We start from the raw sequence: 26,930 nt of genomic DNA, 5'->3' as shown, positions 1-26,930 counted from the left end.
ACTAGAAATCTCTCATGTTGAGATTCTTGTATCCCAGGAGTTGCTTGAGAGACCAGCTGAACCCGGTGTGATTAGAAAGGCAGCAGTAACCGTTTCTCAGAAGTGCAGCTGTTTACATGTCCTGAACAAAAACGCTCAGCAAGACACGCAAAGGATGTAAGACATACCATAAAAAAAACAAAAAACAAAAAACGGGGAGAGTCAGCAGATACAAAGGTGGGGAGTAAAAATGCATGGGTTGTGAAAGGAAGGGGAGGGGAAGGGAAAGCAATACAGATGAAGGTACACTGGTAAAGAACACAAAAAGCCACCTCCTAGGTACGTCCCAAGTTCACTTTGCGGGTTGTTGTTTGTGTCCAAGCTGTGATAGAGGGCATATGGAATTGGGTTCCCATTGTGTAAGGAGTCAGGAGTGTCAGAGCGGCCCATGGAGCTATCTCGGCTAGATCCCATGCTGGGGAAGTAGCTAAGCCTCTCCACAACATCAAAGGAAGACAGGCGCCTGGGGGCTAGAGGCCTGCTTCTGGAGCACAGCTCATGCTGGGAGTGATGACTCTTGTCTCCTACACTCCCTTGCAGCTGTATGGGGTCATCTGGGCTCGGGGGGCTGGGCACTGCCAGGGCTCCGGGGCAGTCTGGGGGTGGAGTCCTGCTGGACTTGTGCTGGAAGGGCTTTTTCACTCGGAAGGGAAGTGGGCTCATTAGGTAGACATTTCTGGGGAGCGTTTGTCTGTCCCCATAGATTCCTTTGGAATCAGTGCTCCTGATGGCTTGCTGCTGCTCATGCCTTCGGATGGTAGTGAACCTGGTGTAGGAAGCTGGGCATGTGCCTTTGCATCTGTTGACTTTATGCTTCTGAGGCCCATTGATGTTGCTGCTGCTGCCACCACTGTCATTGGATGCATTTGAGAGGAGATCTATCTCATCTGTGCAAGCTGAAAGTGTGTCCATAGGGATAGCATCACTGACATCTGAAGCTGTGTCCTCCACGTTGCTGCAGGAATGGGAGGATTTGTCTGCCAAGCTGGCAGCATCCTTCTCTTCTTGGTTTATTTTTGGCAAATCCAGAAGAATCTCTGCGGAGTAGGCGGAACCTAGACAAGCTTTAGACTGGAGAGAAGTAGTGAATTTGCTTTGTCCAGTGGAAAAGTCAAGCGCGGGCATCGATCGGGATCTCTGGATCAGCTGTTCAAAGGCACTGATACGGGAGGAAACAGTGTCTTTGGGGATCTGCTCTGAATCCTCTCGACTAAGGCTGTGTTCCATCCTGTCCTTCGCTTCATTCTCAAATTGAGATGCAATGTCCCTCACACTGCAGGAGGAGACCGTGCCCAACTGGATCCTGGACCGGTTGATCTGGTGCATGTCTTTATACAGCATTGTAAACTCCATTCCACTCTTCCTGGAGGCAGGGAACAGGTAGCCTTTCCTAGAGTTGGTGCCATACTCCTGTAGGCTCATGGTACTGCCAGACTTGATGGCATATTCCTGCTTCGACTTCATCAACATGTTTTCTATGCTTTCCCCTACGTCTACCATAAAAGACTTTTTATTATCAAACAAGGCAATGGAGCTACGAAGGTTTTCGCAGCTTTGAGCTTTCTCATGAGACAGCAAGATACCCTTCTTGTCCTGCCCAAGAGCAGCTGGAGCTGCTAGCTTGGGTTTGAATTTAGAAGGGAGGATTTCAGTAATGCAGGCTTTTGCAGCTGATAAGGGCTTCTTATGTTTACATGCGTGACCTAACATACCGGTATGACTAGCGTTAAAGGTTCGGCTATTAACTGAAGAGGGTGCAGTCATATGAGCATTCCCACCTTTACGATCCACTGGTAAGCATGCAGAATAAAATAAATACAACCTGTTAGCTTAAGTGCTAGAAAGCTATTGAGAAAGGAGAGAAAACATGCTTGGATTTCGTAAAATGCACTTTAAAGAAACCACGTTCCAAAACATAAAGAAAAGCAGGAAGACAATGCACAACAAGCCGCGCTCACAGGAGTAGGTGAAGTGCTGCTAATAGTTCTAAGATGAGAGGCTCAGCCAGAAACAGGCCTGCTGCACTTTGAAGGTATCATCCTAAAAAGTGCTGAGCGTCATTGGCTTCCAGGGAAGCTGTGGCACCATGGAAAAGGGCAGCTGAACTCCGGGCGGGATCAAGGTGTCAGCACGAATGCACAGGCACTAACATTGCAAAAATGGCTTAATATCAAGCCTGTAATCACACTATGTTCTCACCAAAGCGCTTTCCAAAAAGTTAACTACTGAGAGGGAGAAGAAAATCAAGGGCTGACTGTGCAAGCACAAGCAGGCTGCATCAGCTGGCCTTGCCCAAGAGCCAGGTTAGAGGTTCCCCATGCTTTGAGCAAACTGAGCATGCTTCAGAGTGGTGTGAGCCATGTTTGCTTTAAAAAATCAAGGAGTCAAATGAGGACATTTTCTAACATCAAATCCAGTCTGGTTTCAGCTGTGACTGCTGTTTCTTTGGTCTGTTTCTGATTTGAGTTCAAATTAAAATGTCAAAATAGCCATTCAGGCTCTATTGCAGTTTGGAGAACAATAAATGTTTGAACAGATTTTTTCTGTTCAGCTCCAGTTTGACTCCCTGCCCCGAAGGCTGGACATAATGCTGAAAAAAACAGCTGGAAGATGGAGACAGAGACCTTTTTGGTGCGAATGCACTATTTTTAGGAAAAGCAGTTCAGAAAACCAATGCATTCTTTCCCCAGTCCTCTCCTCATCTGAAGCCATTTTTAGGTTGAAGTTGGCTCAGAGATACATTCCCCAATACAACTCCCTGATGGGAGCCAGCTCTTCCTTGACCTCATCTTCTAGAGAGCCCACGATGGGGGGAGGAATGGGGAGGTGAACACAGCAGTCTCTGCTGCCTTGCTGCCTCACAGACTGCAGGACACTGCTGGCTCAATGTCCTGTGCATTCTCTGCACACCCCTCAGGGAGGAGGCTGCGGAGCACATGGTGCCAGCTACCCCAGGGCATCTGGGCCAGCAGACATGCTATGGCCTGCTGAGAGATCCAATAGAAAGAGCAGAGAAGGCAGGGAAGGGCTGTAGCATGACAATGCAGGGAGCAGATGGACAGCAAGGCCAGATTGAGCAGCCCAGAGGAGCGTGAAGGTGTGGGGTGTGGTGAAGGTGCTGGACAGAGGGAGCTGGTCCCTGCTGTGATGAGGAACCTGGATCAGGTAAAGGCATCATGAAAAATACTGATTGGTGTGGGTTGAGGGAGAAAAGAAAGAAAACTAGAGATGGCAAAGAGGAAGGACAGAGGAACCCTCAATTGGCTTGAGCAGGACTGTAAACCCTGCAGTACTTTGCCCCATATCACCATACTTTTGATACACCGGACAGAATGGAGGTCAGGTCCACACCCTGACAACCTACCTTTTGTGGAAGCAGAGCTAGAAGGACGCTTGAGACCGCTCAGCCCCTGGAACGGGATATCTCCGCCTTCCAGCACACTCTTGTAAATCTGTCTCTCATTCTCCAAGCCAGCAAGGTCCCCCAGTGCTGGTTCTGAATCCCTCTTCGCTGCGTGGTAGTTGGGTGAATATGTGGAGCTGAAAAACAGTTTGGAAAAAAAAAGGGGGGGGAGTAGATGCCAGTAGGTCACTCGCATTTGTTGAAAACTTCATGCAGTGAAAGAGAAAACCACACCTGTAAACCCCAGAATAGACTGTACATAAAGAACTGATGCTGAATGAAGAGGTTATGAATATACTGCAAAAATACTTCAAGCTTTGTGCTCCCACAGTATGCTCAGCCTGAGGGAGCTCTCCTAGCTCAGACTCCCGGAAAGCAGGTGGCAGGAAAGAACTCCTCCTTTACAACAGGATCACAGAGGAGATGCACGGTTCCCTTGCAGATGAACAGAAATTCAGTGGCTAGCTGGAAGTGGCACGTTTATCTTCCAGCTCCAGTCCTCTCTCCTCAGTCACTAGCACTTCCTCTTCCCTGCTGCAAAGAACAGCTGCTCAGGAATCCATCAGCACTACGTCAGCCTCCCAGCCAGCACTACAGGCCAAGATTCCCAGAGCAATTTTTCAAGTCATTCAGTGAGGGACTATGCGGAGAAGGAACAGCTTTGGGCTACAGACACTACTGTTTTAAGAGAAATTTCCCAGATGTGCACGGTTCTGCTCAGCTTTCCCTCAGACCTGCACTACAGAAAATGTCATGTCCCAGACTCCAGGCCTGCCTCACAGAACACAAAAACAAAATGCTGAATTCTGAGGCAGATGTAAAAAACAAGCACAACCGTAATTTCTTAGGCTCTTAAGTATTGACAATTTATTACAAATTCCTTTCCTTGGTCATGAATCTGACAGCCAGTACACCCCCATATTTGATATCTAGATTTCACTGTTCTCTCTCTGAAGAAGACAAGCAAAAGAAACCCCAAACAACAAAAAACATTTCATGATATAAAGGGCCATTCCAGGTGCAAAACATCTGCTAAGCAATCAGGCAGATTGTTTTCCTAAAAGCTGAGCTGAGCTCATCTGATACCAGTGTATGCATTCTCAACCAAGCTCTTCAGAATAAGATGCAGTCTCATACATAAAGCTATTCCTAGGCCAAAACTTGGTTGCCAGAAAGTTAAAATAATAAGAATTTTAAAAAACAGCCTTTTGCCAATTCACAGAAATGTTCTGATGATTGGTTTGCATCATGATATCCAGGGGCGATTCAAATGTATGCAAGTGTGGAAATGCTTGTGGTTAAGCCTTGTGCTTGTTATGGATAAATCTGTACACAATCTGGTTATTTTGGATGGATGCTGTAGTTACGGGGCAAAGAGAAAGCTTTCATACACATCAAAGGACTGCCTATGAGAGTGGAATTACACAATGTCTAGAACAAAAAGAAGTTTTTTGTTTCTGGACAAGGAAAACCAGGTCACATGCAGTCCCATAAATTACTTTTCAAGTTTTCAAGGCCTAAAACAACTCCTACAACCACCAGCGCAGCTTGTGCTACCAGACTTCAGGGGGAACTGGGACGGGCTCCAGCAGATGACATGAATGCAGGAGAGCAAACCTGGCCTGCTTACCAAAAACAGAGGTAGCTTTGGTAACATTTCAGGGACAGTCAGGAACTCAAGATTCTTATCAGCATCTGTCAAAAGTAAGCTATTCATTCATGCTAATCTTGGAGATTTCCATTTATTTTACCTCTCTCTCTCTACCAAAAGAAAACTAAAAAGTCATGGGAACAACAAACGACAATGTCAGTTGGATGCCTGAAGGAGAGCATGCCTTTCCCAACAACCCACGCACACCAAGGAGATCCTTGGTCCTTTGGGAAATGCCAAGCAGCAGTCTGGTTACAGGGAGCAGCAGCTTCACAGGAGGAGGAACTCAGCACAGCTCAGCATTTCATCTAGGGATTTTTTTTCTTCCTCTTTCAAAGCAAACCAGCTCCATGTACCAATCAATTAGCCAGAGTTAATATTTAAGTATTCTTCCAGAAAACCAGTGCCACGTTCAATCTCTGAGAGATATTGTTACCAGTACTAGTTTTCCCTTCCTAGAAGCTAAAAATTACTGCCTTTGAAAAATATCATCCTTTTCCTCTGGTGTGCTTACCTGGGAACATCTAACAGGAGACAATCTGACAAGAATAACAGAAATAAATTTCTTTTTTTTTTTTACCAGGCAACAAAATTGTTGGCAAATACATTATATCTTAGTGTAAGCTGCATCACGATGGAGTTACAATTCTGCTTGTTTTTTTAAAAGTTTCTGCCTAGCACAATAGCAATTCATATCTAAGCAGTGCCACCACTTCTGTAATCACTACAAAATTCATTCAAGACCAAAGAGAGGAACTCATCTAAAGTACACGTAGAATTTTCCTGGGACATGCATCTGCCTATATCCATCACCAAAAAACAGAGCCAGCCCATTTCCAGCACCCTACATCGTGTCCTACATGCTGTCAGACTGTAAAAGAGACATCAAAAAGCAACTTGCAAACTTACTATGAAGAATGGTCTGTGGAAGTTTCCAGAGGAGTAACACCTGCTGTATTCTGCAAAAGTCCAAACAAAGGAGTCATTGATACACACTTACATGCCAGGAGTAAAAAAAAGGCTTGCTTAAGTCATTTTCCATCGCCCAAATATTAGCATTTACGAGACATGGAAGTTTAAGGCGAAATGCAATTTAAGCTGCCGATATCTTTGCAGAAAAGCAACAATTTTCCTGAATTCCTTCAGGGCAGTGACAGGTTTTTAGCACAGCCAATGCCTTTCTGCAGCGCCTATTCTTTTGTCTGCCAATGAGTCATTGTGCATAAAGCCAAAAGCAAGAAGAGATAATCAGCTGGGCCAGGACCAGGAGAAACATGCTCATCATTATTTCCCCAAGCTTTCCCCCCAACCAGTCACTGCCCAACGCTGCTTTAAAGGTACATTACTTTTCTGCAGCACAATACATTCTTAAGCATTCAAAAAAATACCAAAGCGCTAACAAGAAAAGCAACATTTCAGTTCCATTTCCTTACTTAAGAGAAGCAATGCGAGCTGCACAAGTTCAAGAGCAAAAGCCAGATCTTATCCACTTGCTTTAAATCCATCTAATGCTGCCTAGGCACATTACTGAAAAAATGGAAGGCAATTTTAAAAGAAATGCTGCATTTGGTCTCCCTTCATCTACCTTAGGATTCATACATAGGAAGAAAAAGCAAATCTTGGGTTTGAAAAAGCAGCTTGTTCATGTCCTGCTGAAATGCCGCAGTTTCAAAGAGAAAAAAAAAAAAAAGCCCAACAAAAGAGAAAAATGGCGTGTTACCAATTTTATCTATCATTTCATGGTTCGGGTCCTGCAGAGCCTCGGAGCAGCAGCAGCTGACCTGCCCTGGAAGGCCACGGCAAGGCGCAGGGTTGGGAAAATGGTGTAAAATCTCTGGGGAATATCCAAACGTTGGGCAGCACACGCTGCTAGCAGGGAGCAGCAGGGCTTGTGCAAAGGGAGGGTTGATGGCAACACGCTTGAAAGGCACGAGATGATGACGTGACGCTAAGCAAGAATTTTAAGCTGATTGCTGCTGCCTATTCATGTGAAAAATAGAGAGGGTTTGTTGTTTTTTTTTTTTTTTTCCAGACACTGAACTCAAAACCCTAAAGGGGGACAGAGGTGGGGGTGAGGGGTAGCTGAAAGGGAATGGGGGGAGAGGAAATCACTGTTTCTGAAAATGGATTTCAAGCCGGATTCTCAGCATCACATTCTATTATTTCTGACAGCGACACAGCAAGCCATGCAGTCAGAATGGTCAGAACCATTATTTATCCCAACCTCATTTAATAATCATCCAGCAGCGAATAGATTAGAGCAGAGAGTTTGGAAACAGGGATTGGCAGCATGAAAAGAATAGGAAATACCTTCTGTGGCTTTTTATGTGGTGCTTTATAAAGCTTCTCCATTTTTTCTAAATCTGCCTCTAACTCAGTCTGGTAGAGGTAGAGGTCTTTTTCTAGATCAGTCTGGTTAAAGAAGGAGAAGAAGAATGGGAAAATGATGCTTAGGGTTAGGGGATATCAAAGGAATGTTAATTCTGAAAAATAAATAAGCGAGCCTTTTTAATTGAAACAGTCAAAGATGGTATGGACAATAAACAGAAATTCACTAGTAATTAATTGTGTTTCAATCGTTACAGAGGAAATTAATTTAGGCATTTAACATTCAAAATTAAAAGACACGCAGGCCTGCTAGGATCTAATTCTAGAAACCATAAAATTATAAAACCCACCTGTAAAAAAAAAAAAAAAAAGGTACTGTAACAATAGGCAATAGGCTGTTAGTATAATTATCATTGCAAGTCAAGATAGCAAAACCACCACTCTAAACTACTGCTGATTATGGTTTAAGAATTGTTTATTAAATCAAATTACTAACTACTTGTTAGGCAAATGAGCTCAAGCCCATTTAAAAAATAAAATCACTCACAGGCACACAAAACCCAAGCAATGTTACAAAAGAAATCCACATACACACACACATACGCAGTAGATGCTGTAGTACAACGTACGTGAGACACAATTACCTTTCTATCCTCTCTAGTAAGGATAGAGCAATCTCCAGGAGTATAATCCCAAATCTTTTTTGGAGGCTGATGGAAAGCAGAGGAAGGAAATGAGGAAATGAAGATAAGGAAGACATCACAGAGAATATGGAAACTGGATTAGAACAGAGCGGGAGTACAATAGGGGATTTGCGTCAACACTGAAAAGAAATTAAAAACAAACAAACAACAAAACAGAGAAAGAGAGATAGAAAGAGGGATAAATCCGCTCTAGCACAAACATCGAGAGATCACAGGAGGTAAAAGGGAGCATACATGCAGTCTGGGAGGAGCTGCTTTCAGTAGTATTTGGGGACAGCTTCATTACTGCGAGGTGCTCTAAGGGATTTAGGGCTCTCTAGGAGGAGCTCGCAGCTGTGGTTAAAGCATTCTTAATATACACACACAAAAAAAATCACAAAACAAAATGGGGAAAAAAATCACACAGTCATAAAAAGCATTTGTTTTGCTCATTCTTCTTTTCAAAAGGAAAGGGTAAAACAAGGGCCTTTGGTAAAGAAAAGGGAGATACCTTTCCCACCCCCACCAGACTCTGAATACATACCATGTGAACAAATGGCTGAATTTCCAGTGTTGGCATTGTGGGGCAACGAGAATGCAGAGTTGTTATTTGCTATTATTCTCTTTTGGGGGGAGGTTTGTGGTGTTTTTTTTGGTGGAGAGAGTAGGGCACAGGCAAGTTTGGGAATGACTTATTTATAATTTATCCTACAAATAAAGGCTATTTCAAAATACAGTTTTTCCTATTTTACGTTCGTGTAAGTATCAGGGAGGATTATTCAAAGTGAAAGACCTTTGTCCTACCCAAATAATGCTGTACCAATATCCTTGTCTCACCAGACGTGCACCTCACTGACATGCTCAAACACTTTGTTCTTACTTCATAAAATCAAAATACTTCTGCTCTGTTTGCAAACAAAGTAATCTCTGTTGGTTGACAAACTCAGCATCATCCTAGGAGTCCGTACTGACTGACAGAACTATATTATCAAAGTATCTGATAGGGAATCATGAAAGCATGATTGAACTGCAACATTTGAGTCTTGGTCCAAATTCCGTCAGGTTTCCAGACAGCCTGGGTCTGTCGTCTGAATCAGGCTCACTTCTAAACTTGGACTGCAACACTAGGGGATGAGCTCAGCAGCCAGTAGGCAAGATGGTGCTGTAAAGATTTAGGTTTGAGACATGGAGAGAGGAAGTGGAGGAAAGGAGATAAGAAGGCAGGACATGCATGAACCCTTTTTTCAGCCCTCTGTTCATAGCAAAGAGCAGATTCAGGGGCTGGGAGAAGTGTCCAGCGTCCATATGTGTGATCCCACAATCCCAACAGAAGACAGTGGTGCTCTAGACTGACTGGCCATCAAATTTGGCTGGGGGAGGGGGAAGTGTACCATGGAGTGTGAGGTCAGAGGTTGGGAAGAAAGAAGGAGAACGTGGGAATTCAGTCTCCGCAACACCCTGGAAAAGCATCCATGCTACACAGAGCAATCTTCCTGGATGCTCTCCAGGCACACATCAACATATCCGCCTAGAAACATATCTGGGATATTGGACCAGCAGAGCACCACTTCAGCTGCCCTTAGGAAGTGCATAGGCTTTCCTCAATGCAAACCCCTATTCTGGTCATTCTGGTATGTTTGGAGAGCAACACCACAGCTTTGCAAGAATCCTGTGCTTCCTTCTACCAAGGGTGTTTACTGTCCATGTTCCATAGCCGCAAAGGGTGTTTACTGTCCATGTTCCACAGTCACAATTAAAGCCATAAAAACAGGGGAAAATATGCTTTTACAAGTATATATTACCTGCAGCACTAGGCAGGGGAAGCTTGACCAATCTAAATGGGGCTTAGCCACAGCTAGTCACAAAAATCGGGTCCTATCATGGCTAAAGCGAGCAATGATACATGAAGACTACTATTTGGCTGTGGCTGCAGGGCTCAATAAGAGCTTTGCTAAATTTGTCTTGTTCAAGAGCAGCTATCAGTAAAAGTCTGAGATAGCATCCTCAATTAAAATGCTGAAGCACTATGTATGTAGTTCCACATTCATTTTCTGGTATAATTTACCTGGGTGCACACTCGTATGTTTTTGGAGGCAGAGGAAGTTGACATGGGCAGTCATTTAAAGGCAAACTGTAAGAAAGCAGGCCTTAACAAAAGTGCCCCACACAAGGCAGGGTACTTGCTATCAGAACAGATGCTCTGTTGAATAAGAGATGGGCTGTTGGAGATGCCCTCTTCTGATGTACGGTCAAGGCTGCATGACTGAAAGCATGAACATTCACTTCTAAGAACAGATATACCTCCAATTCTAAAAAGATCTAAGGGCATAAATGCTCTCCTTTCTCTGACACACGTTCCACTAACTTAGGCTAAGTGGAAAGAAACTGATCTCAGTAATAACAAAACTTCATCCCCTGCAGGAGCCCATGAATACTAACTGTACAGTAGCACAGGATGGCAGCTTTCTTTTCACTTTATGCCATGTTACTGTGAAAAATGTAAAGGGATAAATCTTTAGAATGACATCCTTTTAAAGCTCCGGTGAGGAGAGATGGAATTCACCTGATGTTAGCTGCCTAAAAATTAGTGGAGGGGTTCATCTCAAACACTTTTGAGGCCTATGTAGCATACGCTGGAAGGCTCTTTGCTACAAAACACAGTTGCCAATGACAGAATGGACAGCCCAGCCACTGATCATGCCTGTTTTACAGCAGAAATTATACTATTTCTACTAATATTTCTAGAAATATTAGTATATTTCTATAATATACTATTCTAATAAGAATAGGCACCCACCCAAATTCAGACATCTATAATCTGCAGAGGGATTTAATCGTATCCGTGAGAACTGTGAGCAACGCTTAGGTTTAAAGAAAACCTGCCCTCTGGTGTCCATGTGCAATAGGCTTTGCAACCAGTGCTGAATGCTACAACACATTTGCTTTATAATACATGGATGGAAATCTCAGCAGTGCTCAAAAGTGGCGTGCGTGGGCATTTGACAATTTCAAAGAAAAAGAAGAAACAACCACTGTACTTGGATAAATGTGAGAGACTGATGCTGACCCTCTGGTGCAGTAAGAGTAGCTTATTAAACAGCATTTAATGATGAGGTTCATTGTGTTTAATCAGTGAGAACCAGTTTAATTGGTGAGAAAATTATACAGACCCTATGTTTTTTTATTTTATTTTTTTTGCTGGCAGTCCTAATCACTGATGTGCTCTTCCATCAAAATGTCCTTTGTCCTATCTAATAATTAAGCTTTGCTTCATCCTTTTCCAGAGTGAGAGATCAAGGCTTTTTCTTTCTTTCTTTTTTTTCCCCCCATACAGAAAACAACACAGCTCCACTTGAAAAGGAAGTACTCTGTTCTCAGATTCCTTCGCTTTCAGGGAATGGCCAGGGCTATTCAACGCAGCCTGATGCACATCATTTGGGCAACAGGCAGCTACATGCATAAGGAGAGAATCAGGAAACGGGGTCATAATCAGTCATGGATAGCTGCAAATTATTGATCCATAGTTTGCAAGGTGAGGCCAGGAATAAGTAACTGATTTACCTAGATTTAAAGCTACCTATCAGCGATCCTAAATCTTTTTGGGAGAAGATGGAAAATTGAAAGAGGACTCTAAATGAGAACAGGGCGTTACTTCTACCATTGAGAGTAAAAATGCAGTTTGAATTGTGGTGTGCAAAAAAAAAATATTGTCTTGTTGGTAAATACAGCTGGAAGGTGGGGAGTGTTTGTAAATGGTCTCAAAATACTCTCAGCAGTCACAAAAGGACTGTTTTACATCAACACCAGGGTGGTATGATGAACAGTCATTTTTAAATGAGTAAGGCAGCTGTTCCAGGTTTAGAGCCTAGCAAAGAGATGTGACAATAATTAAAAAAAAAAAAAAAAAAAAAGAAAAGAAAAGAAAAAGGGGGAAAAAGGCAGGTTGATTTGATTGGTCACCGCAACTATCAAACTTACCGGTTTCCCAAACTCCAATTCCGAAAAGAATTTATACCAAGGTTCATTCTTTAAATCTATCTCTTCTGGGCTTATATCCCGAGTCTAAAGGAATTGGTGATAGGGGAATGGAAGAAAGAGAAGGATAACATTATGCAAAGAATACACAGAAAAGAACTGTTAAAGATGCAGATTCCATAGTTTCCATTCTAAAATGTCGATATTTAGCCTCATAATTTGGAATTTCTGTAGCATCTCTCATGAAAGCTATGAACTGCTTTGCGAACATCGGTTAAGCATCACTGTGAGATACATGAATATGAATGAATTGCGCTTTACAGATCAGGAGACTCACACAGAAAGAAATTACGCAGCTTGCCCAGATTCACTGGAGGCTCACTGGAAGGGCTGGGAGTCACTCAGTCCCCCACTGCTACTGTCAGGCATTTCCACTGAGACCAAAGCACATGTACTGGTTGCATCTCTTTAAACCATCATTTGGTTAAAACAAACAAAAAAAGTGAGATTCAGTGAGACTTGAATCAAACATAGCAAAATACTGCATCTTTAACAGCACATGAATATGCGAGAAACCCTGTTCTGTACATTGCAAACAGGGTGAAAGGTGGTTTTCTAGAACAAAGCGGACACAGGTCAGAGAAAGCACATTTCTGAAAATTCTCTGATAAGATGGATACAGAGAGACAGTACTACTTGTTTCTTCACAAATAAAAGTTAAGAGAATCAGACCGAACTAAAATGAAGGAAAATCAGACAGGACAGAAAACACTACAGTTGAAAAGAAAATTTCCTTTTATTCATACAACACCAAGTGTATCCTGATGCAAATCTTTGTGTGATGGGGTTACTGAGGCAGGGACAGTTCCCAGCATTGCTTGGCACTGCTGGATGTTTCAGACTGCCACAGCCAACAGGCATCACAACAGAAAAAAAAAAAAAAAAGAAAAAAGAAAAAAAAAAAAGGCTCTATGGAAAGAGCATACCACTGATTCTGAAAGAGGGGCAACACTTCTATCTGAAAGATAAATGGTTACGTTTCTGATCCCTTATAGCCTGGAGAAAGATTTGGCCATTTCTTAAAGGCAGAACAAAAGCAATGCCTCCATTTTTTTCCATTACTGCACTCTAACTCAAGTACTCATCTCATTATGTAACTGCAGTTACAGAAGATAATAAAAAAAACCACTGACGTAAGTGGGAGGCTCTTCATTGCCCTGCAATGGTCTTGGATTGGGATTCTGATAGTCACGGCTCCTGGTGTGATCACCAGGAGATATTCACAAATCTCCCGCTGTTTCCTCAGAAACACAAAGATAGACCTAGTTACTAAACAGTGACTAGTTACTGTTGTACTTAATGAGACTGATGTAGACTGTCAAGTTACTATTTCAAGATTCTCCTGTGATCCGTGGCTTGAAATTAAAGCTCAAAAAAAGAAAAAAAAAAAAGCATCAAAAGTAACACAGCTATAGCGTTCTTCTCATCTTTGGTGATCTTAGTACAGTTTTTCTCAATTGCACTGAATGATGGCCCTGCTTTTAGATTCTGATTAAACAGCTTCATTAAGTAACTTAAGAAGTCTGAATGCATAAATAGTACCACTGGTGATGTCAGACCTTTCTTAAGACTTAAGTATACAGATGATGCAGGACTTTTGTCACAAGGTTTAATCTTGGCTATTTATCAAGAGACAAAATTGCCACTGAGCTCAGCAGAAATCTTAATCCACGATGGACTGAAGAAATGGCACTGTCATACCAAGCTCAAACTACTCCTGCCTGGTGCTTTCTCTATTGGGTTGAGCCAACTCCCAGTACAATCGAGAGCCATCCATTGCCTAGTGGACCAAAAGGCCCCAGATCATACACTGATTGGGGTGACTGTCCTGAAGTCAGTGAGGGACAGGTGTGAAAAGAAGTTGGTTGCGGGATCTTTAAGAAACTATGAGTCTTGATTGTACTTGGAGAGAAAAGAAGAAAACCCACCAAAACAGTAAGTAGTAACACCAGGGCCCAAATCAGATTTGATTCTTATGTTTCTATTGATTTAAACTGCTGTTCAGTGCTTGTGTTTCAGGATAAAATCTATAGTGTGCTTTTCAGGACCATCAATCTACTTACTCTATGTTTGGATCAATGTTTGAACTGTTAAGGCATAGAATGCAGTTTACATTTAGAATCTCACCTGAAATTAGCAATTCCAACCAAATCCTTCGCATTAATGCCTATACAGAACAATTACATGTTTACGTACCAAACTGTTTATTCACTAATAACCTCACTCAGTGTCTCCTAGCGCTTTCAGAGTTGCGCTTGAAAACTGAAGGACCTTAAGTGGGTAGAGCTGATTTATGCAGCACTGACTGAGGTTAGCATCACCTTTTCTCCCTGTTGCTTGCCAGGTCTTCTCATCCAAGCCTGCAGAGTGAGATTTTTGTATTTGCTCTAGTTGTCACAACTCACAGCTTACTAATTCAAACTAAAATTGGTAACAGTTCACTTAATATTCCAGATCACACACTGGTGTAGCTGGGGGGTCAGCTCACATTCAGTTCTGCCATCCCTGCCATGGAAGTGGTGAGATCCAGCTGAGGAAGAAAGTAGCCAAGGGGCTGTGTCCTAAAGCACCTCAGAAGCATCCGCTGAAGCACATTACTGGCATTCTAAAAAGTTGTTTAGTGTTTAAAGCTAATGACATCAAAAGAATGCAGAAACTGAACCAGGCTGCTTTGTTTCATAATGCTTTCAACCCTACTGCTGTGCCCTAGAAAAAGTACAGCTGGCGACACAGCTGCTGCAGAGGTCAGTGTCAAACATGGATTAAAAACTAGGGTTAGTGATCCATACTTAACACAGAAAACAACATATCCAGAAGTAAAGCAGCCTCTCAGTCCTCATGGATTTTGCTTTATAAAGAGAGACAATGTTAAGTTATGCAAAACAGTTTTCAAAACAAAATATAACAGAATACATCACACGAGCACTGCGATATAAACATAAGGAATCCTATCAGAATGGAACTGGACAAGCACTCAGGAAGTATATCACATTCACAGGATTAAGGCACACTCTAGGAAAAGGTAAACATTACCATCTTTTCACTGTTCAGAACTGATGACTTTCCTGGCTGATAGTCATAAATGCTCCTGGGCTCTGCACGGTATTTTCTAGTGTCCACCTTCTTGTCTGGAGGCTCCCAGTCCGTCCTGGGAAAAGAAAGATCAGTTAACACAAATCACTGTGGTTTCCATGGAAGCAAGTACTTCTTTTTACAGGCGCCTTCCCCTGCTAATCCTGGTTTCATTAGAGTACTTTCTTCATTCTGGATAGAAACGTGCTGCAAGAGGAGCAGTTCAGACAGGACTCATGATTATATATTTGTTTTTCTACAACAAGCAGAATTTGACACAGCTCAGATGCTGAAACCACTGGAATACGATGGAGTGGGTGTCTTCCTCATACTTTCAATGAAGTGTCAGACTTTCATGTCTTTCCTGACTGAAAATAGTGTAACGATGGACTTCAAATTAAGCTCACAAATGCCAACGCGTCCAAACTTGGAGGAAAACTCAGACTAAATCTCTCCTGCTAAACCACTCCATTTTTGCCATGCCACTGAGCTCTCACCTCATCACACAGAACTGCAGCATCTAACCGAAACTACTGCCCTCCAGGTTTGCTCCCACTTACCCTATTGATCCGGTTGACAATAGGAACCCCCCACTGAGATACCCTTCTTTCTTCACTGATTTTGGAAGACACAGGCAAGTAAGTTCTCTTTTAAAGTAAGGCAAGATGATAATCAAAATGACTGGACCATCAACACTGTGCAAACTTCCACAGTGTTAATCATTACTGCTTGGAATTAACTTGATGGCTTAAGATTCCAGCCCCAGAGAAACTTTGCCCTGGTGAAACATTGTTTCGTTACTAGATAACAGGAAGCACTACTTATCATAACTCTTTCATTTGCAAGAATTTTTGCAGAGGGCCAATGTACTATGCCTTCAACTTCTGTGTAAGGAGGGTTTTCCATCAGTTCTATGGCCTGAGATGTTTACCAAAATAGTGCTCTCAAATCACAGCATTACACATTTGAGGCATCAAGTGAAAAACATTAAAAGCATGAGGAAATTAGTGAAGGAAGGAGGAACAATTCAAAAGCTGGGAGAATTCCACAGGACATACAATATTCATTGCCCTTTTTGCTTTTCCTTCATTTGGTAAATGCATTCATTATTCTTAGAAAGAGTTTTTAAATGCTTAGTAACAAACAAAGCAAAAGATCAGGACAGAAATCATCTTGAAAGCTTACTAGTTATCATGAAAGCTAACTAGAATTTACTTCCAGTAAAGTCCATATGGGTGAGGTGACTCAGAGAAGGGCAGTATAAAAAACTTTTACCAAGATTCAGCATAAATTCACTTCTTGCCCCTCTGCAATTATTGCTGCTCACTTGTATTCTGAGGCACCTTTACAGTGTCACACTAAGCAGAGACCTTCCACTGTGCTTCTGTGCATAGACAATACCCTAGGAAACACTCCTCACCCCAGCAGAAAACTACCTACGTAACAGTGAGTGTGATGCCTGCTCAATAAATGATGCAATGAGAGAGCAAGCTGCAGCAACAAAGGAGTTCATTAGTGTCCTCCAGACGAGTCAGAGTTAAAAGTACACCTCCGCCTCCCCAAAAACAACTGGAGTTGTGAACTTAAATCTTCCACATTTGTTCTCTTCCTATTCACAACTTTCAAACACTGCCACTATTGATCCAAACATATCTTAGTTCGCGTCACCTTTCTGGGCTGGATTTCAGCGATGAAGTACGGTTTGGTAGGGGCAAAGTGGCAGACCTCTTAAACACCTTCTCTGAGTCAATATGGTCCATCTCACTCTTGGAGCGAGGAACTGAAGGCTGGCTTCTGGCTGTAGAATAAATCAAATACAGGGATGTTGGTGAACTGGATAAGAGGCCAACAAATACATACTCCATATACCCCCTTATGTTTGAAATATTATACAAGAGGTGGGAATTACTTACTGTCCTCGCAATAGGAATAACGAGGAGAGTATGAATCAGAATCTTCATCTGAAAGACAAAAGCATTTTGCAAGTGAGCTGAAAAAGCCCTCCAAATGAAGCATCAGAAATCCTTTTCATTGGCATTCTTACACTGGCCATAACTACAGAGTAATACACCCAATACCTACCACAGAGAGGATCCTAAAAAAGAAAATGCCAATGAGATTTAAATTGCATTTAAAAATGCTTCCTAGATTAGATATAAATATTAATGTAGTACTTATACTAATACCTTTCTCCAGCCTCTCAAAGCACTTTAAAAAACAATCACTTTTTGTCACAAAACGCCTCCAGAGCAAGTGTTATTAAATCCACTTTATCAAAAGCTGAAAGATAAATTGAGAATCTAAATGCTGAACTGTATGCCTAAAATAACTCATTAGGTGCTAGACACAATAATAGAGCTGAGGAGTCCTGTTCTCAATCACACACAGTAATCACTGGGCCATCTTGCTAGTATTAAGTAGCAAACCAAATTGAAGTATGTTCACTGACTCAGATTATCTTTAAACATTGATAACATTCCTGGCACAATACACGTATGTATACTTGCACTAAGAGACTGTCCTTGCTCTAAAGAGCTTACCTTTTGAATAGAAAAGATATATCTATAGAATGCAATAGAGGGGTTCAAGCAGCTCTACAAGAGCTAGCAATGACAGTCATGATTGTAGTGCTCAGGGCAGGTGCACTCCTAGAAGAGGCGGGAGGATGGTAGCATCACTGCCCACACTCTACAGGTGACGTCCAGAGAGCAGCTCTGATTATCAAAAACCTAGAGGTATCTTTTTCACCATACTCAGCATGCTTTGGAATAAATCCTCAATGAACTGCAGATAACAGCATGAGAAGCTAGGATCAGAACTGGAAACTGGATCCATAGACCCATCATCTTTCTCTACCAATGAGGGTTCCAACTATCAGGGAAGTATACTTGAGATATCTGAGAGACTTCAAGGCAAAACACAAGAAGATAAAATGCAACGCCTGCGAAGAAAATCATGAGTAAAGACATTACTAACAGCTCTGTGAATAAACAACTGAAATAGCCAGATAAAAATAGAGAAAAACAGAAATAGATGAAGAAAAGAACATGCTGTACATTTGTCGCATTAACTTAGTGATGTCAATCAGCAGACTGAAACAATTTGTAGCTTCTCTCTCAAGGAGTAGCTTCTATATCCAGCCTCATCTGCTGGAAAAACAATTTGGCTAATACAGCTGACCTGAACTTGCACTCGTCGCTTAACTGAGCTTTTCAGAAAGGCTCAAAGAGGTCTTAACTCTTAGCCCCGCTGCTGAATTTCTCTTGGTGAACGAATTAGAAGGTTTAAGTTCTAAATACAGTTATTGATTTCTGGTATGCTTATTATAGCCTTCAGGCAAAAAAAAAAAAAAAAAAAAAAATTAAGGTCAATTTTCAGGCCTATTTCCATGTTTCAGACTAAAACGGCAGAGAACAAATGTTGATCTATTTAATATCATAACAGTGAATTATTGAAAAAGTTGACTGCTATTGCTATATAAAAAGTGGGTTTATACAAATACCAAAATACTTGGTAAATCTCCATCTGCACATACAAACAGATACAAACACATCTAATACCATCTTCACATCCATTCAAGCTCTCAATATTATTTAATGCTAATGAACAATCAAAAAAATTGATCTACTTACTCAAAAATAAATGTCAATACTCATTAGGTATCATCGTTCAGGCAGGAAAAAATAATTTCAGATAAATGCTAAGTTTCCAGTTTCAAAGATTTTAATAGCTAAAGTAATGAGGAAGAAAGTGATAATGTTCTGAGAGAACATTTCTGAGGGAGAAAACACAGGCATTCTTCTATTTTATAGCAATGAAAGTAAAACACAGAAATCTGGAATGACCCCGTGAAGTTTAAATCAGAGATGAGCAGGATCTCCTGGCTCTCAGAGCAGCATCCTATCTATGCAACAGTGGAGCTGGGCACTGCCAAATCATACTTCCAAAATCTGATTCTTTTTGCAAAAAGTGGCAGTTCCCTGGCAGCTCCAGGAGAATCTATGGAGTGCTTTGTTGTTGCTGTTTTCTGCTTTTAAGGTTGGCTAAAATCCCTAGATTTCAATATTCTCAGACTTTGAAAGAATTTTAGAGAAGAATCCAATCTTCATGTCTTCAGGAGATCTCACACAACCCAGAGCAAAAAGACTAATACTCAGAGTGTATGCAAATCTAAAGCTTGAGGTTTCAACCTATCTCTGTATAAGCCCTTTGCAGTAGAACAGAACATTTTGAAATGTATTCTGAATATGAAACATGGACTCCAACACAGCTATACCATCATAAATTCTGGATTCCTCATCAATAAAAGAATCCAAGCAGGTATTTGAAAAACATTTCCCAATATATTGTAAATAATGAGCAAATATTTGGTCCAATAAAGTATCAACCACCCAAACCAGCAAATCACTCTCATCTGCATATTTGAGGTACATAGAGGAAATTTGTGAGAAACCAAACTCTTACTGCAGTAAGTTCATTAGCTTTACAAACTGGTTTTGTTAAGATAAAGAGCAAGATGGATTTTCAAACTTCATTACAAAAGAAAAAATTAATTGCAAAATTTCCAGTTACTTAGGTTCTGTTTCTCATTTGTATCAGTATGCCATCCTGCCAACAGAAAATAATTTATACTACCCTGTAATATGCAAGACAAGACTTTTCACCTGCAGGTTTCACCAAAAATTAAGTATCTTAGATATCTGTTTGACACTAATACGCACTCATTTTCACAGTGAAATGCAGTTTACATCTCATCTTTGATCATTTCAGTTGGAACCCAGATTCGTACACTTTTCTTTTTATAAAATTCCCACCAAATCCTTAATACAAATACTGAATGAAATGGTTAATTAATAAACTCACCAGGGCTGGCTTGAGGCACAGGCTATGTAGGCAAGTTCCTAAATGGCAGGGTGTTAAGCAGTACCATAACATGAAGCAAACAAGGCTGTCGCCACCACCACACCTCCCTGATCAGTAAACACCTGTATGACCAATGCCTGCAGAGGATTCCAATGTTTCTAATCTATAAGTGTTTTCATATATATGCAGACAATTGTAGGATTACTACTGCAATAAATACAATTTTGCCATCCCTGAAGCATGACAGACAAATCTAGTTTATACCTGAAATTTAAAGGAATCTCCTGAGCACATGAAGAGGCCAATGTAAAGACAGTGATGTAAGTTACAACATGTGCTGATGACCATCACATTCTGCCCTTGCCTAGATATGCTAGTGCACCTAAGGCCAGCCCTGAACCCATGTTATCAGGTTATATTTATTTTAAAGGACTTCATTGAGGGACTGATCCAAAACCCACTGAAGCGAGCAGCCAGTTCACCAATAGACTTCAGTGGCATTTTGGTCTGGCCCTAATACTATGTTAATATTCAAAATAAGAAATAAATAAATAAATGTGTTGATCCAAAAGAAAAGCAAGAGAAATCTGAGTGAAATCACATCTTTACATGTATATCAGCATTTTAGGCATGTTAAGTAATCACTGCACGCATATGGCTAAGTATAATTGGTAAGCGCACAAAACCAAGCAAACCTCAGGTCTGTAGCATTAGTCAACTACTAGTTAGAAAGCCAGAGGAGCACTGCAAAGCCAAAAAGGCATCATACAGTCAAGGCAATGCTTACAGTGCAGCAAAAAATTACGAGGCAGCATAATGTTCAGCAACTAGAAAAAACTCCAGGAAGAAAATAAATGAACAAGGCAGCATTTGTGCAGAAAAATATGGATGGTCCTTCATTATTACCTTCAGAGATAGGGCTAGGAGTAGACGCAGGAAACTGGTATGTAGGAGAATAAGGATTGTCTTCTGCAGCAGAGAAAAGCAGTGGATTTTGAGGCTATCCACAGTGAAGTGGAGGTTCTGCTTCATCCCCCAACTTCCTACCACCATTTGGCTTTATTGTTATTTTAATAACACTTGAGTAAACATCATCACTCTTTAAAAAAGGATTAACGGATTAGCAAAGTTTTAATTACTTTATACATTACACAAGAAGGTATATTGGGCATGACTAGACCTGAATCTAGTTACTATTATGGTGCTACAGTACAGTTAACTCAAAGCACGAGACAACACATACTCTGACTATGCTTCTGGTACCTTCAGGTTTTTGCTGGATTTCAGGAAGTTCAGGAAATATGTAGGTAGGGCAATAAGGATTTTCTTCAGGAGTGTCTAAGGAAAGGAACACGATTTGAAAAAAGAATAGAGAGTAAAGATTTAAAGGGGAAGAATGGCAAGACAAGAATCCACACAAGCTGCAGAACAGTTCCTCGTGTGCTGATCATACAGCATGACACTACCCAGATGCCTTCTTGGGCCCTGGGGGAGATCCTGGAAGCAGAAATAACTGAATTTATTCTTCATATTCAGAAGTACTGGCTCTGGCTGAGCTAAAGAACCTCTGTTAGGAGCACTGGGGTAAGGAAATGGTTCAACTCTTTCTCACTCTATTCAATACAACACGGTGCCTAAATATGCGTAAAGCTCATCACGACAGCACCTGCAGTGGCATGCAAAACTGGAGCAGTGTTATGTAAGCGCAGTTCTGGATTGCATTTGCCTGCATATGAGCCTGTTCAGACACTGCAAACACTGCTGCAGCCATTTCTCACACAGAAGAAAGAACACGGATGTATTACAGCCAGGCACTGAAGGGCCTCGAAGTAGTAGAGTCCCTCACCACGATGAAACTTTAATAGAAACATGAAACGTCACGTTTGCAAGAGCTTATTACAGTTCTGAATTATGAATGAAGAAAAAATTGAAGTTTTGAAGAGCAGAATTCAGATTCTGAACTGCTCAGAATCAGTGGAAATCATTCCCATGGTATCTGTGAGCCTCAAACCAAGTTCTATTAAGCAGGTACTAAAGCAAAGTTGTTTCAGTAATAACTTAATATCATTCAAAAGTGTTGGGTGGGGCAGCTGCTAATACTGGAGTTCAGGGATCTGTTTCTTAAGTATAGATTTAATGGCAGCCTTCTGTACACTCAATAGTACGCTTGATTTCATGAAGGCACTGCAGTAAACCTCTCAGAACAATCAGACCTTGCTTTGGACTTCACTGCTTTCTTACCTTTGTTTTAAGAGATTTTAAATACACTGGTTGAATTCTGTGGTGCAGAGTAAAAACTAGTTAACATTTCTATTGAATATCCATAGTACGATTTTTCACATGCACTAAAAACGTTGTTAAGGTGGTCTTGTAAAGTTAGTAAAATGACCCATTATACAGTACCTCTGTTTAGCTTGTGTATCTGTTTGAACATTGTCTTGTACCAGTCCTTTGATCTGTCTGTATTCTATTGGAAATAAACACAGCACACAAATAATAATCACAAACATGAATTCTACCAGTCTTTCAAAGTCTTTTTTTTATCTTATCATATTCACCAAGAAGTAGACACTGTGTAATTTAATCATTCGTGCTCTGTGTCCAATGGGCACATGAAGTGTTCAAGTCTCTCCAGACACTAGTTGTTATGGGTGCATTATTCTTTTCACTGTAATTTCACTTGATAGTTGAATGAAATTAAACACAGTGTTTAGAAGAGATAACTGCCTTTAAGATGGCTAAAATAATGCAAAATTAATATCCTCCTTCACTGCTAGCAGTGAATGAACAATGTTCTCCAATATGATGAAAAGAGAGACTCATATTTACTTTTTTTTCTCATGATGCTGAAATTGAGTCATTGATAGAAGAGCTCATAATAATATGCACTGGAACTAAAATTCTATCTTCTCTTATATCTCTGCAGCCTCTGTATCTTCAGCAAATTCCCCAAGCTTCAAGACAGGCAGAACCCAGCCCAGGTTTTTGCAATGGTCACTTTTCCATTGTTGCCTTACCCTCAATGGAATGCCAATGTCATCAACAGAAGTATCAGCCATGTGCTGCGGGCTCTTGACAGTTCTTCTCTTCTCCTCCAGCAGCCTCCTCTCACTCGGCACTGGCTCCTGGGCTGGCTTGACTTGTGCGAGTGCCAAATCTACTTTATCTGAAATTATTCTGTCTGGCACAGAATCTGGAAACGAAAACAAGGCATTCTTTCTTCATCCCAGCATTCCATCACCTCACCATATCCCACTCTTTTAAGGCAAGAACCCTGGCAAATAGTTGATGAGACAGACTGTGACCTTGCCAGCTGTGGCTGGCACATAGGCTGAAGGAATCTAGCAAGAATATGTTTGACACCAGCAAAAGCAGGCTAGCATTTCTTCACTCATGACAGGCTCAGCTGCTACATAAGACAAAATTTTTGGTTTTGGAGACTTTTTTGGGGTCTAATCAGTGATTCTGCAATTTCATTCTTAATCAGCTACACAGTAGTAGGGTACCACTTCTTACTGCTTACACTCAACTGCCTGAAAATCTCATTTGTTACAGTCAATAGGATCACTTCTGTGTCCTAACTAGAGTTTGTAAACAAAAAATCCCACTATAGTTGGGTAGCATATATATGATTCCTCTCTAAGTGGGGAAAACAACTACTTGCTCCAGACTGCCTTGATTCTACCTGGCATTCCTTGATGCTGCCTGGCTGACATCCACATGCAGCACCACTGAGCAAGGAACCAGGGAGCTTGGACTGCTCTGAAGATCTACTATGCTCTGGAAAGCTGCAACACGACCTTTGTGGCTCTGCTAAGAACTCCTATATGGATTTTCTGGAGAGAAAACATCAGTGATTTTGCAGTCTGTCTCATCAAGGATTTGCTGGAGCCTGTTCACTTTATATCACTGCATGCATTGAAGATAGAGGTTTGTTCACATGCACATCAACATGCTGCCCAAAGCCATTAAATGTGAAGAAATCTGAGAGGGACAGTTAGCAGAGGAGGGGCTCATGCACAGCAAAGCACTGGTACCCTGAGCAAACACAGTTCTGGCCTGCAAAAATCAGTACACGAAGAATTTGTGTTTGAGTGGTTTCTCTTCTAAAAATAATAATAATAATGAAATAATGTTTATAAAAACAGTCATCATACAGCAAAGCATCAATTAAATCTTCGTCTACCTTATCCCATTTTGTTTTCTCTCCATGTCAGTGCATGTACACTGTTTTCTGGTCTTTTTTGTGTTTCTGGTGCAAAAGGTTATTCTGTAATTGGTTCATTTCCCTACATCTGGGAGAATTAACAGCCGAATTCCATACTGGAATATTTGCCACTCTCCTCCAGATTTTTAAAGCACTGCTGGAGGTACAAACCAGGCCAAGGTACTCAAAAACATCAAAGAGCCAAACCTGGTGCCTGGCCACATAGATAACCACACTGCATACCCCATGGCACCTTCAATGTCAGCAGCAACATGGGGCTGCACAGCAAGAGTTCCACTGCTGTGAGGAAAAGGATGCAAGAGAAAGGGGATGAGGTGGCCACCTGTATCTCTGTGGTTATTCTGACTCAGTGAGAACAGGTGCAGGTCCAGCTGTGCAAAATGGGACTCACTGGCAGGCTATGGGCCATTTGGGTCCAAACAAGCCACAATGTGAGCTATCTCTAGTTTGGAAAACAAAAGAGTTCCTGATCATGAAGGGAAACACCTTGTGGAAGGAAAAACCAATAGGAAGGAAGCTTCTGTCTGCAGGACACACAGCTGAGCTGAGTGCACTGAGGCACCACCAAGGAAAAGAGCAGGGAGAAACGTGCAGCCTGCCACCTGAGCAGGGCACAGCAGAGAGCAGCAATTGGTGTGGCACCAGAGGAGCTGGCTGAAGGCAGCTGGACCTTGGGAGTGGGAACAGGAAAATAACTTCTCTGTCAAGGAGATGCTCACGAACCTGTTGCAGGGGCAGATACAGCTGCAAGGGGAAAGAAGGCTGGCAGCACTTCTCCACGCTTGTCTGCTACAATTTTATCATATACTTCTTAGGAATTGGCACAAATACTTCTGGTCTTGAAATCAACACTGATTTTTCTCTCCCCATCCTATGCAAGATGGACTCTAATGGCTATGCAGGGAAACTTGAGAATACATCCCATGTCAGTAAACCTAACGGCTCGAAAGGCAACCAAACCAATCAACAGGTAAGTACATCTTACAAGTTAGGAGGAATAGACTACCAGTTCTAGGAGTTAGGTAGGTATATCAACACAGCCACACTGGCAGCATGTGGAAGAGAGACTGAAATCAAGCATTTGGTGACCTGGACTAAGCCAGGACAAACATTTAAAGTCTTTCTTTTGCAGTTCCAGGGAAGTGTGTTTGCTCAAGGCACTTCACAGCTAACAAAGCAGCACTTTGCTCCAGCAGAGGCAGTGGGTGCGAGGCAGCAGACCTTTCACATCATACCTGCCAGGCTACTAAGCCTTTTTTGCTGTTCTGTGGTAAAGAAAGAAACAAAATAAAGAGAAATACAAAACAATTGGGTGAGACAAACAGCAAGTGCTCTAGTGCTGCATTTCTGACAGGCAAGAAATACGCTGCAGACAGAATGGTAGCAGCTGCTGGAGAGAGTCTGTTTTCAGATCACTGCTAAAGTGACAATCCACAGCCCCTTCTCCACACAGCACCCATGTGGATTACACAAATCTCGTGATGCAGTGCCCAATACATTTGTAAAGAGTATTTTTTTTATTATTTTTTAAACACCAGAGAGAATGAAAAAAGCTGGACAGGAGATAATTTTAAAAACACTGAGGACTCAGAGTCAACCAACTTGATCAATAACTGCTATCATTAACGCAAAGTGCATTTTAAAACAATAATTCAATAATTTCATAGCGATAAAGGAAAGTATTGAGCTAATGTCGTGCTGAGTCTCAGCACATACTAACGAGTCACAGATTGAGTGATCAGCCCACAGGCACAGGTTGGGTAAGGCAATGAGTTTCAGAGACGTCACTTTGTTTTTGAGCCTTTCATTACTGAGTTACATTACACAGACTAGGACATCTGTGGTATCTTCTGGGGTGTTTCACTGTCCTTATAAGTTGATAGAGCTGCTTTCTAAGGAGATGTCCAAACAACGTGCCTGAGTTGCGGCTGGGAATAAACCAAGGATTCTTAGCTGTGTTCTTTGCTCTATCCACTGCTTAGCAGTTAATCTAGTTATTTAATGCATGAAAGCAATTTGAAAAGAATAAACATTTTACCGACATACAAAACGCAGACACTCTTGAAAGCTCATGTGGTTAATGCAAAGACTACAAAACTTTATACATATTAATTACACCTGTTAACTATTCATAATAAATCATGCCATGCACTGCTTGCCCAGGAAATAATCGTGCTTCGCGGTGGCATGGGAGACTTGCCAAGCAACACTGCAGTAGGTAAAAATTCTCCATCCGTATGTTTGTTAGCAGAATCTGCCTTCAATGGATGTTTGTATTAAACGTACTAACTTTGCAAGGGAGACCAGTGTTTTTCTTTGCTAACAAAAGCTTCCTTACTAGCAGAGCAGAAGTGCTGTTTCTTTTTCTTTTTGCTGTTGTTTTGTTTTTGCTGTTGTTGTTTTGGTTTGTTTTTTACATGAAGGTGATGTTATCTTTCTACTTGTGTTTCAGACTAGGAAAGAGCTGCTGATGGACAGAAGCTGGGGACGTATCTGCTATCTCACTCTCCCACCTGACCAGAATCAGCTTGCAGCCCCAGGCACACACTAAGCAAATGAGGATTTGATCTTTGATCTTGCGTTCTGGGACTGTAAGCAAAGGCCAAAGACTTGTCAGAGTCTCAGAGG

At 41.5% G+C, this 26,930-nt stretch overlaps 1 protein-coding gene across 21 annotated transcripts in view; it reads right to left on the bottom strand.

Moving 5' to 3' along the window:
- Positions 1-26,930, bottom strand: part of SORBS1 (sorbin and SH3 domain containing 1) — a 73,754-nt gene that overhangs the window by 17,547 nt on the left and 29,277 nt on the right. For 12 of the 21 annotated variants that reach the window (XM_090145053.1, XM_090145051.1, XM_090145054.1 and 9 more), the window contains 13 exons: positions 25,538-25,567; positions 23,092-23,267; positions 22,478-22,541; positions 21,338-21,412; positions 20,981-21,043; positions 17,125-17,172; positions 16,880-17,009; positions 15,173-15,287; positions 12,083-12,166; positions 8,066-8,131; positions 7,404-7,505; positions 6,003-6,052; positions 3,404-3,579 (listed from right to left, as the gene is read on the bottom strand). In XM_090145053.1, the coding sequence (XP_090001179.1) occupies positions 3,404-3,579; positions 6,003-6,052; positions 7,404-7,505; positions 8,066-8,131; positions 12,083-12,166; positions 15,173-15,287; positions 16,880-17,009; positions 17,125-17,172; positions 20,981-21,043; positions 21,338-21,412; positions 22,478-22,541; positions 23,092-23,267; positions 25,538-25,567 (1,179 nt within the window). Of the gene's footprint in view, positions 1-311; positions 1,830-3,403; positions 3,580-6,002; positions 6,053-7,403; positions 7,506-8,065; positions 8,132-12,082; positions 12,167-15,172; positions 15,288-16,879; positions 17,010-17,124; positions 17,173-20,980; positions 21,044-21,337; positions 21,413-22,477; positions 22,542-23,091; positions 23,268-25,537; positions 25,568-26,930 lie in introns of all 21 variants that reach the window. The other 9 variants (XM_090145063.1, XM_090145067.1, XM_090145065.1 and 6 more) reach the window with 3 other exon arrangements.

Source organism: Phasianus colchicus, chromosome 8, assembly GCF_987193195.1.
Source record: "Phasianus colchicus chromosome 8, bPhaCol1.hap1.1, whole genome shotgun sequence".
Taxonomy (NCBI): domain Eukaryota; kingdom Metazoa; phylum Chordata; class Aves; order Galliformes; family Phasianidae; genus Phasianus; species Phasianus colchicus.
This window is presented reverse-complemented; position numbering and strand designations above follow the sequence as displayed.